The sequence below is a fragment of the Hemiscyllium ocellatum genome, chromosome 12, assembly GCF_020745735.1.
Source record: "Hemiscyllium ocellatum isolate sHemOce1 chromosome 12, sHemOce1.pat.X.cur, whole genome shotgun sequence".
In the NCBI taxonomy this organism is placed as follows: Eukaryota; Metazoa; Chordata; class Chondrichthyes; order Orectolobiformes; family Hemiscylliidae; genus Hemiscyllium; species Hemiscyllium ocellatum.
This window is the reverse complement of record NC_083412.1, coordinates 23,943,370-23,961,951: the sequence shown is the minus strand read 5'-3', so window position 1 is coordinate 23,961,951 and position 18,582 is coordinate 23,943,370. Positions and strand designations below refer to the sequence as shown.

The 18,582-nt window shown below is 48.5% G+C and overlaps 1 protein-coding gene across 6 annotated transcripts in view; it reads right to left on the bottom strand.

The window, feature by feature from the left end:
• Positions 1-18,582, bottom strand: part of shroom2a (shroom family member 2a) — a 219,124-nt gene that overhangs the window by 102,380 nt on the left and 98,162 nt on the right. For all 6 annotated transcript variants that reach the window (XM_060833403.1, XM_060833407.1, XM_060833404.1 and 3 more), the window contains one exon: positions 12,828-12,979. In XM_060833403.1, the coding sequence (XP_060689386.1) occupies positions 12,828-12,979 (152 nt within the window). The remainder of the gene's footprint in view (positions 1-12,827; positions 12,980-18,582) is intronic.

Below are 18,582 nucleotides of genomic sequence, written 5' to 3'. Positions count from 1 at the left end.
GTCAGGATCCAGTGCCAATGTGCCAGCCTTGGGCAACTTCAACAATTACAACCTTGACTTTACATTGTTTTCTTCTGTAAAGGAAAGTTGAGCAACTGTGTACAAATCCCAGCGCCCACCCACCTCAGTCCCTTTCCCCAGTGATGCATTCTCCTGCAGGAGCAGCCAGCGCTGCCTTGGACCGATAGCAGCCCAAGATGTTGCCAAGCACCTCACACCCAACGGAACCCATTTCCGAACACAGCCCGTTTCTGAACTCTGCGAGCTGCTGCAGAACAGTGCTCCACAAGCTGTCACCCAATTGCTGACCAGATCGTGTGCTTGTTCGGTGTAATTGTTCCAAGAATAAATATCACGGGGAATGGTCCTGCTCTTCAAATGGGGCCATGGGATCCCTCACATCGCCCTGACAGGGAAAGGTAGGAATCAGTTTAGTATCTCAACCACAACACATTTCCTCAGACAGCACTGCAGTGCAGGCCAAGTCTGCAGTGGGTCTGCTATCCACAGATATCTGCTTCGAAGGCATCCTGTGGCTCCCAGACATATGTTGCAAGGGACAGAGAGGGGGACAGAGAGAGCACAGACAGGGACAGAGAGGGGGACAGAGGGAGCACAGACAGGGACAGAGAGGGGGACAGAGAATGAGCACAGACAGGGGACAGAGTGAGCAAGACAGAGACAGAGAGGGAGACAGACAGGGACAGAGAGGGGGACAGAGAGTAAGCACAGACAGGGACAGAGAGGGGGACAGAGGGGGGACAGAGGGAGCACAGACAGGGACAGAGAGGGGGACAGAGAGTAAGCACAGACAGGGACAGAGAGGGGGACAGAGGGAGCACAGACAGGGACAGAGAGGGGGACAGACAGGGACAGAGAGGGGGACAGAGAGTAAGCACAGACAGGGACAGAGAGGGGGACAGAGGGAGCACAGACAGGGACAGAGACGGAGCACAGCCCAGGACAGAGAGAGGGATAGGCAGGGAGCACAGACCAGGACAGAGAGGGGGACAGAGAGGGAGCACAGACAGAAAGGAGGCACAGACAGGGACAGAGAGGGTGCACAGACAAGGACCACAGACAAGGACAGAGAGTGAGCACAGACAGGGACAGAGAGGGGGACAGACAGGGGCAGAGAGGGGGACAGAGAATAAGCACAGACAGGGGCAGAGAGGGGGACAGACAGGGACAGAGAGTGAGCACAGACAGGGACAGAGAGGGGGACAGAGGGAGCACAGACCAGGACAGAGAGAGCGGGACAGAGAGGGAGCACAGACAGGGACAGAAAGGGGGACAGACAGGGAGCACAGACCAGGACAGAGAGGAGGCACAGACCGGGGTAGAGAGGGGGACAGAGAGAGGGGGACAGAGAATGAGCACAGACAGGGGCAGAGAGGGGGACAGAGAGGGGACAGAGAGTGAGCACAGACAGAGATAGAGAGGGGGACAGACAGGGACAAAGAGGGGGACATACAGGGAGGGAGCACAGACAGGGAGTGAGCACAAACAGGGAGAGAGAGAGAGAGAGCACTGACAGGGAGAGAGGGGGGGACAGACAGGGAGGGGGCACAGACAAGGACAGACAGAAAGCCAAGGGCCATGTTTAAAGATTCTGTCCTGTACGTTACCCTGAAAACTATGAGGCCAGTAATATTGAGGTGAATGCAGTTCACCAGAGTGTTTACAAATCTTCAATCCTATGCCTTTCCATCTTATAAGAACGGTGGGTGGGCAGGTGCATGGGATCGATATTTGGACAACATTTTTCTTTTATTGCAAAAATATACTGGACTTCATTCCTAAAAACTGTCTATAAGTACATTCAAAGCATTCTCAAGCTGTTCCATAGAGTCCTTGCAGAGTTAAAACAGAAGCACAAATGACACATCAGAGTCTCAAATCCCAAAGAGCTACTATATTGTTGCAGAAAGAAAGGCATTTATAATTCATGCAAGAAGAATATTTTCATACTTTTTCAGGCAATGGGAGAATGTGGGGTGGGGTCAGAGAACTGGTCGGACCCTCGTTATATTTTGGCAGAAGTCTCTCAGACTGTGATCTTTCCCCACTGCACCCTGATGGCAGCTGTCCCAAGCTTCAGTGCATCCCTCAGCACATCGGCCTTGACCTTGGAGTGTGCCGGTCTGCAACACTCAGTGGAGATGAACTCCTCGTTTTGAAAAGCCAAAGCGTGTCTTTCACAGAGTTGGTGATCCTCTAGGCGCAGTCGATGTTTGTCTGCGTGCACGTCCTGGGGAACAGCCTTAGAGCAGAGTCCTGGCTCACGGAGCTGCTTGGGATGAATCTCGACAAGAAGGCACATTCTAGAAGGAGATGTGTGACAGCGGCTGTGCTGGTGAAGAGACGTTGAGGGCTGCGTTCGATAGTAAAGCATACATGAAGGTTCTAATAGATAGTGGCCTTCTCCCCACCAGCCAAAATACGTGTTGGTGCTTGTTGGAAAGTTTTGGTGATGAGGCATTCTGCCGAATGACTTTGACAGTCCGCTCAGGGAATCACCCGACAGGATCCACCATCTCCTTTGCCTGCAGGGTCTCCAGGACCCTTTGAGCTGACCACTTCCTGATGGACTGGTCGTCAGCCTTCACATATTTCTCTACAAGGGACTGAGGATATGGAACAGTCCAATTACTCGGAGCATTCCACAGCAACAGGCCAGCTCCATCCTTTATAACACAGGGAACAGTAGAACCTCGTTATATAGTGACACTTGGTGTTTGCATACTGAGGGCTGATGCACAGTTTGATGCAGCTGCACACAAAAGTGGTCATCAGGAGGAGGGCGGTGTTGGATACGTCTTTCTTCCCCTTATCCAGAGTTTTGTACATGGTATCCCTGTGGACACGGTCCATCGTTGACCTTCAGATGAAGTGGAAGATGGCTTGGCTGACTGTAGTGGCACAGGTTTGGGGAATGCACCAGACCAACAGAGTGCCTCACACCTGAAGACCAGGTTTTTACTGGCAATGGAGAGGGCAAGGTGCTGCCATCTGCCCAGTTCCTCCCTCACCTTGGTGATTCACTCCTCCCTGGTTTGGGCACATGCCCCGGTCCCTGCAAACCATATCCACAGCACTTTGAGGTAATCTGCCTTGATGGTAAAGGAGATAATGGATCAATCCTCAATGACATCACCCATGTACAGGGAGGCTTTGACGTACAGGCCTCTGCTGCCTGGAATAGTCACCTCTCTCAAGTTTGCATCCTTCCTGATAGACTCTGCAAAAGACTCTATTACAACACACCAGCAAGGCAGGAGAGAGGGGGCAGTCCTGCCCGACTTCAGATCTGCTCAGGAAGCTTTCTGATTCCCACCCAAGGATTGAGACTGCACAAACTGTTGGCCATAGAGTCATAGAGATGTACAGCATGGAAACAGACCCTTTGGTCCAACCCATCCATGCCAACCAGATATCCCAGCCCAATCTAGTCCCACCTGCCAGCACCTGGCCCATATCCCTCCAAACCCTTCCTATTCACATACCCATCCGAATGCCTTTTAAATGTTCCAATGGTACCAGCCTCCACCACATCCTCTGGCAGCTCATTCCATACACATACCACTCTCTGCATGAAAAGGTTGCCCCTTAGGTCTCTTTTATATTTTTCCCCTCTCACCCTAAACCTATGCCCTCTAGTTCTGGACACCCCACCTATTTATCCTATCCATGTCCCTCATAATTTTGTAAACCTCTGTAAGGTCACCCCTCAGCCTCTGATGCTCCAGGAAAAACAGCTCCAGCCTGTTCAGCCTCTCCCTATAGCTCAAATCCTCCAACCCTGGCAACATCCTTGTAAATCTTTTCTGAACCCTTTCAAGTTTCACAACGACTTTCCGATAGGAAGGAGACCAGAATTGCACACAATATTCCAACAGTGGCCTAACCAATGTCCTGTACAGCCGCAACATGACCTCCCAACTCCTGTACTCAATACTCTGACCAAGAAAGGAAACCATGCTAAACACCTTCTTCACTATCATATCTACCTGCGACTCCACTTTCAAGGAGCTATGAACCTGCACTCCAAGGTCTCTTTGCTCAACAACACTCCCTAGGACCTTACCATTAAGTGTATAAGTCCTGCTAAGATTTGCTTTCCCAAAATGCAGCACCTCACATATATCTGAATTAAACTCCATCTACCACTTCTCAGCCCATTGGCCCATCCTGTCATAATCTGAGGTAACCCTCTTCGCTGTCCACTACACCTCCAATTTTGGTGTCATCTGCAAACTTACTAACTGTACCTCTTCAGCTCACATCCAAATCATTTATGTAAATGACAAAACGTAGAGGGCCCAGCACCGATCCTTGTGGCACTCCACTGGTCACAGGCCTCCAGTCTGAAAAACAACCCTTCACCACCACCCTCTGTCTTCTACCTTTGAGCCAGTTCTGTATCCAAATGGCTAGTTCTCCCTGTATTCCGTGAGATCTAACCTTGCTAATCAGTCTCCCATGAGGAACCTTGTCGAACGCCTTACTGAAGTCCATATAGATCACATCTACCGCTCTGCCCTCATCAATCTCTTTGTTACTTCTTCAAAAAACTCAATCAAGTTTGTGAGGCATGATTTCCCACGCACAAAGCCATGTTGACTATCCTTAATCAGTCTTTGCCTTTCCAAATACATGTACATCCTGTCCCTCAGGATTCCCTCCAACAACCTGCCCACCACCAATGTCAGGCTCACTGGTCTATAGTTCCCTGGCTTGTCATTACCATCCTTCTTAAACAGTGGCACCACGTTTGCCAACCTCCAGTCTTCCGGCACCTCACCTGTGACTATCGATGATACAAATATCTCAGTAAGAGGCCCAGCAATCACTTCTCTAGCTTCCCACAGAAGTTATATCTGTGATATCACAGAAATATCTCGGGTACACCTGATCAGGTCCTGGGGATTTATCCACCTTTACCCGTTTCAAGACATCCAGCACTTCCTCCTCTGTAATCTGGACATTTTGCAAGATGTCACCATCTATTTCCCTACAGTCTATATCTTCCATATCCTTTTCCACAGTAAATACTGATACAAAATATTTGTTTAGTATCTCCCCTATTTTCTGTGGCTCAAAGCCCGCCCAGCTGATCTTTGAGGGGCCCTATTCTCTCCCTAGTTACCCTTTTGTTCTTAATATATTTGTAAAAACCCTTTGGATTCTCCTTAATTCTATTTGCCAAAGCTATCTCATGTCCCCGTTTTTCCCTCCTGATTTCCCTCTTAAGTTAACTCCTACTGCCTTTATACTCTTCGAAGGATTCACTTGATCTATCCTGTCTATACCTTACATGTGCTTCCTTCTTTTTCTTAACCAAACCCTCAATTTCTTTAGTCATCCAGCATTCCCTATACCTACCAGCCTTTCCTTTCACCCTAACAGGAATATACTTTCTCTGGATTTTTGTTATCTCATTTCTGAAGGCTTCCCATTTTCCAGCCGTCCCTTTACCTGCGAACATCTGCCTCCAATCAGCTTTCAAAAGTTCTTGCCTAATACCGTCGAAATTAGCCCTCCTCCAATTTAGAACTTCACCTTTTAGATCTGGTCTATCCTTTTCCATCACGATTTTAAATCTCATAGAATTATGGTCGCTGGCCCCAAAGTGCTCCCTCACTGACACCTCAGTCACCTGCCCTGCCTTATTTCCCAAGAGTAGGTCAAGTTTTGCACCTTCCCTAGTAGGTACATCCACATACTGAATCAGGAAGTTGTCTTGTACACACTTAAGAAATTACTCTCCATCTAAACCCTTAACACTATGGCAGTCCCAGTCGATGTTTGGAAAGTTAAAATTTCTTATTCTTACAGATAGCTGAGATCTCCTTACAAGTTTGTTTCTCAATTTCCCTCTGACTATAATACAATCCCAATAAGGTGATCATCCCTTTCTTATTTCTCAATTCCACCTAAATAACTTCCCTGGATGTATTTCTAGGAATATTCTCCCTCAGCACAGCTGTAATGCTATCCCTTATCAAAAATGCCACTCCCCCTCCTCTCTTGCCTCCCTTTCTATCCTTCCTGTAGCATTTGTATCCTGGAACATTAAGCTGCCAGTCCTGCCCATCCCTGAGCCATGTTTCTGCAATTGTTATGATATCCCAGTCCCATGTTCCTAACCATGCCCTGAGTTCATCTGCCTTCCCTGTTAGGCCCTTTGCATTGAAATAAAAGCAGTTTAATTTATTAGTCTTACCTTGTCGCTGCCTGCCCTGATTGTTTGACTCACTTCTGTTCTCAACTGTACCAGTCTTAGATTGATCTCTTTCCTCACTATCTCCCTGAGTCCCACCACCACCACCACCACCCCCACCTTACTAGTTTAAATACACCCGAGCAGTTCTAGCAAATTTCCCTGCCAGTATATTAGTCCCCTTCCAATTTAGGTGCAAACCGTCCTTCTTGTACAGGTCACTTCTACCCCAAAAGAGATTCCAATGATCCAAAAATGTGAATCCTTCTCCCATACACCAGCTCTTCAGCCATGCATTCATCTGCTCTGTCCTCCTAGTCCTGCCCTCGCTACTCGTAGCACTGGGAGTAATCCAAATACTACTACCCTTGAGGAACTGCTTTTTAAATTTCTGCCTAACTCTCTGTAATCTCCCTTTAGAATCTCAACCTCTTCCCTTCCTATATTGCTGGTTCCAATGTGGACAATGACCCCCTGCTGGCCCCTCTCCCCTGTGAGAACATTCTGCACCCTCTCCGCGACATCCTTGATCCTGGCACCAGGGAAGCAACACACCATTCTGAGTTTTCTCTGTTGGCCACAGAAACGTTTGTCTGTTCCTCGGACTACAGAATCCCCTAACACAATCGATCTCTTGGAAGCTGACGTACCCCTCGTTGCATTAGAGCCAGTCTCAATACCAGAAATTGATTGCTCGTGCTCCGTTTCCCTGAGAATCAATCACCCCTACATTTTCCAAAACAGCATACCTGTTTGAAATGTGTGTATCCACAAAAGACTCCTGCCCTAGGTGCCTACCTCTCTTACCCTTCCTGGAGTTAACACATCTATGTGACTGTATCTGAGACTTTCCCCCTTCCTATAACTGCCATCCATCACATACTGTTGCTGTGATCCAATTTCGGATTCCCTCCCCAAAGCCCATATTGGACAGGACAGCCCTCATGCACATATGTGATATCCTGTCAAAGACCTTCTCCTGGTCCAGGCTGATGAGGCAGATGACCAACCCCATGTCCTGAATATTGGCGATCGTGTTCCTGATAAGTGCGAGGCACTCAGAGATCATCCTACCCCAGTTGACAATGCCCTTTTTGGACAGCATCGCACTCCATCCACAAGGTGGGGAGACAGGACTGTTCCTGCAGATGCAGAACCATCCAAGGTGGTCGCTTGCGGGACTCTTCTTTAAGAAAAGATACGTTAACAAGCACGATGGAAGCTACGCTGAGTGGAGAATGTGAAGTAAACATAGAGGGTGGTATGTGTATGGAATGAGCCGCAAGAGGAAGTGGTGGAGGCTGGTACAATTACAGCATTTAAAAGGCATCTGGATGGGTATATGAATAGGAAGGGTTTGGAGGGATAGGGGCCAAATGCTGGCAAATGGGACTAGATTAGGTTACGATATCTGGTCAGCATGGATGAATAAGACCAAACGGTCTGTTTCTGTGGGTACACCTCTATGACGATAACTCCTTCTTCAAAACACCCCATGTTTTGGCCTCGTATGCTGTCTCTGGCTGAGACTTGCACCACTCTCTGAGGCAAAACAACTGGTTCAAAATAAATGCACAAAAGCGATCCTACTGAGTGAACTTCTGAAGAAATATGGGACAGAATCAGATTGGGGCTTTTTCTGCAAGAAAGGTTTTCAGGATGTGGGCATCAGTGAGATTTCTTGGCCATCCCCTGGTTGCCCTTAGGCAGCAGTGGCTAGGCCTTACTCTGAAGCTGCTGCAGTCTGAGTGACAAAGGAGCTCGCATTGCTCTGGGAGCCACAGGACTCCATCCCACCGACGCTGAAGGAACAGTGGATCTCTGTCAAAGGCATAGCTGGATGCCTTTATGGAATTGTTCGCTACTTACCACAGATCGGAAACACACCATCGCAATGTGAAACCAGAGTTGGGAAGGCTTTCTTTGGGCTCCAACAAAGTGATAAAATATTGAGAGCTGCGTTCGGGATCTGTTCCGCCTCACAGGAGCAGCAGCAGTTCAACTGCCAGCCATGAATGATTAACAATCCAAAGGTGAGCCATGAATAAGTGCTCAATGGGAACGGAAAGAGGACATGTAACCAGTAACCTTGGCACTGGGTCTGACTGGGAACCTGAATCCTGCTTCAGACAACGGCATGCTTTCAGAATCACCGCTCTGCTGCGACAGCTAGCAAGGGCAACCTGCATTGACGTAGCACCCTTCCGGATTGCCCAACATCCCAAACCTACTCCGCAGCTGGCCAAGTGCAACTGAAACAGAGTCGCGGCTGTACTGTCGGAAACACAGCCGTCCATTTGAGCACCGCAAGCTCACACAGACAGCAGCGAGGTCACGGTCAGATAGCCCTTTTCCATGATTTTGATGGGGTGATAAATCCTGTCCTTCCAACCAGGAGGAACTCACCCGCTCTTCTCTGAAGGAGTATTATGGGATATTCCACATCCACCCACAGAGCGGTGACAAGCTTCGGTTGAAGGTTTCGTCTGAAGTTTGACTCCTCCAGCAGTGCAGCAATCCCCCAGTGCTGCACGGGAATGCCATGTGCTAAATTCTCTGGAGCAGGGTTCGAGCCCGCGACCAGAAGGAATGAGACAATGCATTGTACTGAGTGGAATCTCTACAGGCAGCCAATATTGAGCGACTATTGTTACATCTCCCACTACAAATAGCAACTTTACTAGATGCGGTAAGGACGGCATGGTGGCTCAGTGGTTAGTGCTGCTGCCTCACAGTGCCAGGGACCCGGGTTCAATTCCAGCCTCGGGCATCTGTCTGTGTGGAGTTTGCACATTCTCCCTGTGTCTGTGTGTGTTTCCTCCGAACAATCCAAAGATGCGCAGCAGATCAGGTGAATTGGCCATGCTAAATTGCCCATAGTGTAGGTTAGGGGTAAAAGTAGAGTAATGGAGAATGGGTCTGGGTGGGTCTCTTTGGAGGGTCGGTGTGGACTTGTTGAATCCACACTGTCGGGATTCTATGCTCAGCCTTTGCAATATACGACAGGGACTCCTATGACACTTTAAGCCCCGCACAGTGTTTCTCCCACTGAGGATAATCCAAAGGGCTCAAAGTCATTTAAATTGCTTATTTTGAACTGTGCAGTTCCTGTAACTTGTCATGACAGGGTCAGCCTGTATCTAGAAAACCAACAAATGGAACTTCCTATGGTCCCACACATTCAAACAGGGAGTCAGGCAGCAAATACTGCTTTCACATTGTTTCTTAAGAAGCAGAACAAGTTGGACCATGAAGTCTGGATTGTCACAAATTTAACTACACACCTATGTTTAACTACAAAGCAGAACAATTTACATCTGAATAAAAGTGACTGTCCCCAACAGTTAATTCAGGGTCAGATTTTCCTGGAAGTACCATTCTTAAAGAATGCATCAGCAGTATGCTATTGAGTATTCACTTGTGCACAATGGAATATCCAAGATTGATAGCTCTTGCAGAAGATATACAAGTAACAGCATCGCACTAAGGTGTGCTGTTGATGTTTATGGAAGACATAAAGCTACTGCACTTACACACTAACCTCCAAATTCACCAGGAATTTGACAAAATACACATTCCAGCAACACATTAAAAATTAACAAATGCAAAACCTGCACCGAGGGGATGGCTCAGTGGTTAGCATGGCTGCCTCACAGCGGCAGGGATGTGGGTTCGATTCCACACTCAGGCGACTGTCTACGTGGAGTGTGCACATTCTCCCTGCATCTGCAGAGGTTTCCTCCTGCTCTGTTTTCCTCCCACAGTCCAAAGATGAGCAAGTCAGGTGAATTGGCCGTGCTACATTGCCACGTAGTGTCCAGAGGATGTGCAGGCCGGGGAAACGCAGAGTGATAGGGAAGGGGTTGGTGGGTGCTCTTCAGAAGATCAGTATGGACTCGATGGGTCGAATGGCCTGCTCCCACACTACAGGAATTCTAGTATTTTATGAACTAAATTTTACAAGTGTGAGATCTCATTTCCTCATATTTTAATTACTTTTGGGGATTTTTAAAAAAAAGTTGATAATATTCGTTTCTCTTTTAAAATCTTTTTCCTCTATCTTATTCTGATCATCATTTTGATTCTCTCTCTCTCCCTTCTCTCTTTATTTTGGTATCAGTGCCTGCTTTGACATTGAATTAACTATGTTAACCTGGTTTCGACTCTTCACAGTCTAGTAAGAACTCTTCTATGCTTTGTTCATGTACAGATAATCGATCCCAAATCCCCTGGAATTTCTAAACACTTCCAACTTCCAGGAGGAGGGAAAAAAAAACAGATACAGCCTCCGAGGCAAAGGGAAGTGCAGAGTACTTGGCACTATTTGTTGATTACTGGCTTGCCGGGATTGGAGGGTTTGATTTATAGGGAGAGGCTGAACAGGCTGGGACTGTTTTCCCTGGAGCATTGGAGGCTGAGGGGTGGACCTTATAGTGGGTTATAAAATCACAAGGGGCATGGATAGGAGAAATAGACAAGGTCTTTTACTTGGTTTGGTTGTGGAGGGTCCAGACATAGACGGCATAGGATTAAGGTGAGAGGTGAAAGATTTAAAAGGGACTTAAGGGACATTTTCACACAGAGGGTGATGCCTGTACAGATGAACCTCGATTATCCGAATTTCGGATTATCCGAAGATGATCTCAAAGTCCCGACTGGTCGCGTCTTTTGATTAAAAGTGAATGCGGCTTACTGAAATGCTGCTGAGAACAGTCCTGGACATCGATGGGAGCCCAGGCACCATCTCCAAATGGCTGACCTCCCACCCTCTCTGTCTCTCCCCACACTTTCCTTGGAGTTCTACACAGGGGTGTACCCTAAACCTCCCCCCCTTCCTCCTCACTTCCCCAGATAATCTCTCCAAAATTGCCCTGTACAGGGCAGAGGTGAAAATTGTCAAAAACTTACAGTAAAAAGGTGCGTGCGTTTGTGTACGTGTGTGTTTGTATGTGTGTGTGTGTGTGTATGCAATTTTGAGACTTTACCAATGCTGCAGGTCCCTTACACACAAGTGTGCGTCTGTTCAGAAACAAACCCTGAGACAGAGCGAGAGAAAAGGAAACTTCAGAAAACTCCAAGCCCCAGAGGAGAAGCATCGAATCAATTAACCAAATAATCAATTATCCAAACAAAATACTGCCAGCCCAGCTCATTCGGATAATCGAGGTTCCTCTGTATATGGAATGAGCTGCCAGAGGAAGTGGTGGAGGCCAGTACAATAACAGCATTTAAAAAGGTATATGGATGGGTATATGAACAGGAAGGGTTTAGAGGGATACGGGCCGGGTGTTGGTGTTGGCAAATGGGACTAGATTAATGGAGGATATGTGGTCAGCATGAATGAGTTGGACTGAAGGGTCTTTTCCTGTGCTGTATATCTCTGTGACTCTAACAAGATATGGGCCACTGAGTACAGATTGTTAATTTTACAGCAAGCTAATGGAATCCTGCAGCACAGAGGAAATATATTCACTCCATCGTGGTCTGAAAGTGCTCACTAAATAGCCTGACCCACCCCGTTCTCTCCCTGTAGCCCTGCACACTTGCCTTTTCAGTGCTACTATAGAATCTGCTTCCGCCAACCTTACAGACAGTGCACTATAACAGTTCACTGTGTTAAAATGCAGCACTCTTCCTTATCCCTTTCTGCTTTCTTCTACCCAAGAACCCACACCCTCAGGTCACTGACCCTCGAGCTGTCCTTGTTTACTCGAACCGTTCATAGTGCTGAAAGCCTCCCTCGAATCTCCCTCCGGAACCTTCTCTGCTGTCAGGAGAACATCCCCAGCCCGACCACAGCTGCGCCGTGTCATCATGAGTCACGGCTTTCCACCATGTCGGCATGTCACAGGGAGGAAATCGGCTGACAGGAGAACGGACGTTCCGGAAACAGGGAAATGATACTTGGTCTATTTTGGGATGCAAAGTGCCACTCACGATTGTGAAAGGAACATCAAACGCTGGGCCCAAACTCGAGAACTAAGTTTATGTTTATGAACCTGACCTTTCTCTCTCTCTTCCCGGATGCTGCCTGGCCTACTGTGTACATTTGCAAGAGCTCATGCCTTGAAACGTTGGAAAGGGTCCAGAGGAGATTGACTAGGATGTTGCCTGGTATGGAGGGAAGGTGTGATGAGGAAAGGTGTGATGAGGAAAGGCTGAGCACCTTGAGAAAGGAGGAGGTTAAGAGGTAACTTAATAGAGGCATACAAGATGATCAGAAGATTAGATAGGTGGACAGTGGGAGCCTATTTCCTCAGATGGTGATGGCTACAATGAGGTGACATAGATACAGGACAGATGTCAGAGGTAGCTTCTTTATTTAGAGTAGTCGGGGCGTGGAATGCACCGCCTGCAATAGTAGTAGACTCGCCAACTTTAAGGGCATTTAAATGGTCAATGGATAAACAGGTGGAGGAGAATGGAATGGTGTAGGTGTGGATGAGCTTCAGTTTGGATCCACAGGGCAACATCGAGGGCTGAAGGGCCTGTACTACATTGTAATGTTCTAAGTGGATCAGCCACCTCTGGAACATGGACACAAAGCTCCGTTGCCAAGGTAACAGTCAAGGTTACAGCCATGCGATTTTGCTTAGTGCCTCACCTTCTCACCACTAGCTTCAGAGTCCGGTGAGAGCCTTTCACAAGGCAGATCGCCTCCTGTCTGTAGCCGGTGAGGATCACATCGTTGATGCCGACCATCTCGTCCCCAACTTGGAGTTTGCCTACGGCAGCTGCCTTACTCCCTTCCTCGATCTGCAAAGAAACGCAGACAAACTGAATGAGCACAGACATTTCCACACACTCTCCACTCTGGTGAGTTGCCGTGGCCTGGATCGCGCTGCCCGAGAGGATGGTGAAAGCGGAGCCAATTCCCATTGCCCTGCATGAAATTATTATCCTTCATCAACTGGATTACCAAGAGGAAGACCGAAGTAAAATTGCGGATGCTGAAGACCTGAGACAAAATCTGGAAGTGCTGGAGAAACCCTGCAGGTCTGGTGGGGTCTGTGGACAGAAAGTAATATCAACATAGCGAGCCTAGTGACCCTGGGTCAAAACGAGGTACTCTCAGTTTGGTAACATGACAATATAATATCTGACCGAATGTGAAATCTACGAAACCCAGCAAAACTCCAGTCAGTGAGAATCCAGGAACAAACTCTCCACTGGTTGGAGTTATTCCCAGTACATCAGAAGGTGGCTGTGGTTGTTGGATATCAATCGTCTCCGCTCCAGGGCATCCCTGCAGGAGTTCCTCAGGATAGTGTCCCAGCCCCAACCAGCTGCTTCATCTATGACCTTCCGAAGGTCAGAGGTGGGGATGCTTGCTGACTACACAACGTTCAACACTTACAACTCTGCAGACATTTCAGATCGCCTGTCCATTTGCAGACTTGGATGATATCCAGACTTGGGGTGACAATTGAAAAATACTCCCAGCACAAAAGTGCCAGGCAATGACCATCTCCTACAGACAGAATCCAGTGATCTCCCCTTGACACTCAATGACATTACCATTGCTACTAGCAACATACAGGAGGTCCCGCTCTCAGGATTACACAATTGTTACAGTGAGGGAGGAAACCATTGTGCCTTCCTTAGTCTATACTTCCTGCTTTCTCCCCCCAGTATCCTAGCACACCACTTCCATCCAAGTAATTATCCTAAGCCCCCTTGAATGCCTCAACTGAACCTGCCCATACCACATTCATAGGCAGTGCATTCCATACTCTGTGGGAATTGTTCTTTTTCCTCATCACTCCTGCTTTATTTGAACTTCATCCACGTGCTCTCATTATTTTTTTCTTAGGAGCAAGAACAGCTTCTTCCTGTTGATTCTAACCAGCCCACTCGTGACTGTAACATCCTCTATCAAATCTCCTCTCAGCCTCCTTGCCTCCAAGAAAACAGTCCCAATCTCTTTAACCTACCATCCCAACTGCAGTTCCTCACTGCTAGAGCCATTCTTGTAAATCGCTTCTGGACCCTCTCCAACGCATTTACATCTTCCCTTTAACATGGCACCCACAAATGTACCCAGTACTCCAGCTAAGGTCTAACCAGTTCAACATCACCTCCTTGCTCTGGTGGTCTATGCTCCATGAATAAAGCTGAGAACACTGCATGCCTTATTATCTTCTCTCTCCACCTCTCCTACCCCATTTTCAATGATCTGTGCGCCCCCGCACACACACACACGCCCCCTCTGCTCATGCACACTTTTTTAGAATTACACCCCAAATTTAAAAATCACACACACCACGTTGTAGTCCAACAGGTTTAATTGGAAGCACACTTGCTTTCGGACGCTCTGAAAGCTGGTGTACTTCCAATTAAACCTGTTGGACTATAACCTGGGGGTTGTGTGATTTTTAACTTTGTCCACCCCAATCCAACACCGACATCTCCAAATCATAACCCCCAATTTATACTGTCTTTCAATGTTCTTCCCAAACTGCCGCATTTCTCTGCATTAAACCTCATCTGCCACCTAGCCACCCACTCCATCAACTTGTCAATGTCCTTTTGGATTCTATGTTGTCCTCCTCACAGTCTCCCTAAAGTTGGTCACCATCAACCCTCTACTTTCCAAAAATACCATCTAGTCACCAAACTTCAGTTTCCTCTTCAAAGTTCTTGAAAGCTTTGTCACTTCCCAAATCTTTTTCCAGCTTCACTGAACTGAATCCCTCCAATCAGACTTGGACTCATGCCACGGTTCTGAAGCAATTCTAACTAACTAACTAGTGGGTGGCACGGTGGCCCAGTGGTTAGCACTGCTGCCTCACATCGCCTGAGACCCGGGTTCAATTCCCGACTCAGGCGACTGACTGTGTGGAGTTTGCACGTTCTGCCCGTGTCTGTGTGGGTTTCCTCCTGGTGCTCCGATTTCCTCCCAGAGTCCAAAGATGTGCAGGTCGGTTGAATTGGCCATGCTAAATTGCCCGTAGTGTTAGGTAAGGGGTAAATGGAGGGGTATGGGTGGGTTGCGCTTCGGCGGGTCGGTGTGGACTTGTTGGGCCGAAGGGCCTGTTTCCACACTGTAAGTAATCTAATCTAATATAATCTATTACTGTTCCCTGCTATTTCCTGTCTACGTGCAACCTCACGGTCAGACAAGGCTTTGGTTTTCACATGTACACTAACAGCACCCACCTCTACCTCACTCTCTCTTGGTTGCCTCAAGGTCGCTACATGGTCAGAAGGATTCTCTGAATATGCACTAGTGGATGCGCAGAAATCCCTCCGTTTCAACATTAGGAAGCCTGAACGGACTGCTTTCAATCCCTGTTCCCTAGCTACCACTGCTCCTATTGGAGGAACAACATCTGATCTGCCACCTGGGCACCCTACAGCCCAGAGGACTCAACATTGAGTTCTCCAATTTCAAATAACCTCCCTCCCCATCCCCTGACTCACCTCCCAGCCATTCCCCCTCCATGCCAATGCTCCCTGCTACCAACCGGATTCAACCCTCCCATTGACCAACCTAGTCGTACCCTCTACCTGCCTTCACCTATCCCTACTTTGCCACCCTGCCCTTCTCACCCCCCTTTATATGCATCTCCCCCCACACCCACCGCAAGTCCTGAGGAAGGGTTACACCTGAATCTTGACTTATGCACCTCTTGGTATTGCCTGGCTTGCTGTGTTCTTCCAGCCTCCTGCCTTCCAATTTCACCCCTTTCCCAGGTAACTGTCTGCATGAGTCAGTTCACAACCTTCTGAGAGTCATAGAAACATGTCCAACCCGTCCATGCCAACCAGATATCCCAATCCAATCTAGTCCCACCTACCAGGCCTGGCCCATATCCCTCCAAACCCTTCCTATTCATATGTCCATCCAAATGCCTCTTAAATGCTGCAATTGTACCAGCCTTCACCACATCCTCTGGCAGCTCATTCTTTACACGTACCACCCTCTGCATGTAAAAGTTGCCCCTTTGGTCTCTTTTATATCTTTCCCCTCTCACTTTAAACCTATGCCCTCTAGTTCTGGACTCCCTAACCCCAGAGAAAAGATTTTGTCTATTTATCCTACCCATGCCCCTCTAATTTTGTAAACCTCCATAAGGTCACCCCTCAGTCTCTGACGCTCCAGGGAAAACAGTCCCAGCCTGTTCAGCCTCTCCCTGTAGCTCAGATCCTCCAACCCTGGCAACATCCTTTTAAATCTTTTCTGAACCCTTTCAAGTTTCACAACATCTTTCCGATAGGAAGGAGACTAGAATTGCATGCAATATTCCAACAGTAGCCTAACCAATGTCCTGTACAGCCGCAACATGACCTCCCAACTCCTGTACTCAATACTCTGACCAATAAAGGAAACCATACCAAACGCCTTCTTCACTAGTGAAAATGTGTTGCTGGTTAAAGCACAGCAGGTCAGGCAGCATCCAAGGAATAGGAAATTCGACGTTTCGGGCATAAGCCCTTCATCAGGAATGAGGAGAGGGTGGCAGGCAGGTTAAGATAAAAGGTAGGGAGGAGGGACTTGGGGGAGGGGCGATGGAGATGTGATAGGTGGAAGGAGGTCAAGGTGAGGGTGATAGGCCGGAGTGGGGTGGGGGCGGAGAGGTCAGGAAGAGGATTGCAGGTTAGGAGGGCGGTGCTGAGTTGAGGGAACCGACTGAGACAAGGTGGGAGGGGGGGAAAATGAGGAAATTGGAGAAATCCGAGTTCATTCCTTGTGGTTGGAGGGTTCCCAGGCGGAAGATGAGGCGTTCTTCCTCCAACCGTCGTGTTGTTATGTTTTGCCGGTGGAGGAGTCCAAGGACCTGCATGTCCTCGGTGGAGTGGGAGGGAGAGTTAAAGTGTTGAGCCACGGGGTGGTTGGGTTGGTTGGTCCGGGCGTACCTGAGGTGTTCTCTGAAGCGTTCCGCAAGTAAGCGGCCCGTCTCCCCAATGTAGAGGAGGCCACATCGGGTGCAGCGGATGCAATAGATGATGTGTGTGGAGGTACAGGTGAACTTGTGGCGGATATGGAAGGATCCCTTGGGGCCTTGGAGAGAAATAAGGGAGGAGGTGTGGGCGCAAGTTTTACATTTCCTGCGGTTGAAGGGGAAGGTGCCGGGAGTGGAGGTTGGGTTGGTGGGGGGGGTGTGGACCTCACGAGGGAGTCACGAAGGGAGTGGTCTTTGCGGAACGCTGATAGGGGAGGGGAGGGAAATATATCCCTGGTGGTGGGGTCCGTTTGGAGGTGGTGGAAATGACGGCGGATGATACGCTGTATACGGAGGTTGGTGGGGTGGTAGGTGAGAACCAGTGGGGTTCTGTCTTGGTGGCGGTTGGAGGAGCGGGGCTCAAGGGCGGAGGAGCCGGAAGTGGAGGAGATGCGGTGGAGGGCATCGTCGACCACGTTTGGGGGGAATCTGCGGTCCTTGAAGAAGGAGGCCATCTGGGCTGTGCGGTGTTGGAACTGGTCCTCCTGGGAGCAGATGCGGCAGAGACGAAGGAATTGGGAATATGGGATGCCTTCTTCACTATCCTATCTACCTGCAATTCCACTCTCAAGGAGCTATGAACCTGCACTCCAAGGTCTCTTTGGTCAGCAACACTCCCTCGGACCTTACCATTAAGTGTATAAATCCCGCTAAGATTTGCTTTCCCAAAATGCAGCACCTCGCATTTATTTGAATTAAACTCCATCTGCCACTTCTCAGCCCACTGGCCCATCCTGTCATAATCTGAGGTAACCCTCTTCGCTGTTCACTACACCTCCAATTTTGGTGTCATCTGCAAACTTACTAACTGTACCTCTTATGCTCACATCCAAATCATTTATGTAAATGACAAAAAGTAGAGGTCCCAGCACCGATCCTTGTGGCACTCCACTGGTCACAAGCCTCCAGTCTGAAAAACAACCCTCCACCACCACCCTCTGTCTTCTACCTTTGAGCCAGTTCTGTATCCAAATGGTTAGTTCTCCCTGTATTCCATGAGATCTCGTGCTTCCTAACTCACCTCAGTCTTTGCCCTGTCTCAGCTGAACTGCTGCTGTAGAACTCACCCACACCTTTGCCCCTTCCCTTCGGATCTGACTATTCCAACACATTCTGGCTGATCTCCTGCACTCTACCTTCTGCCATGTGGAGCTTCTCCAAGCCTGAGCTGCCAAGGCCCTAACTTGCATCAAGTTCTGGTTCCTTACCGACCCTGTGCTTGCTCACTCATTCTGGCTTGCTGGTCAACCGAAGGCTTGATGTTAAAACATTCATTCTGATTTCCCAAACACTCCATGTCCTGTTCCTCCCTAACTATAAAATCTCCTCAGATTATACAACCCTCCGAGGCATCTGCACTCCTCAAAGTCCTGCCCCTTGACCTTAACCGCTCCATCAGTGCTGCTTTAGTTC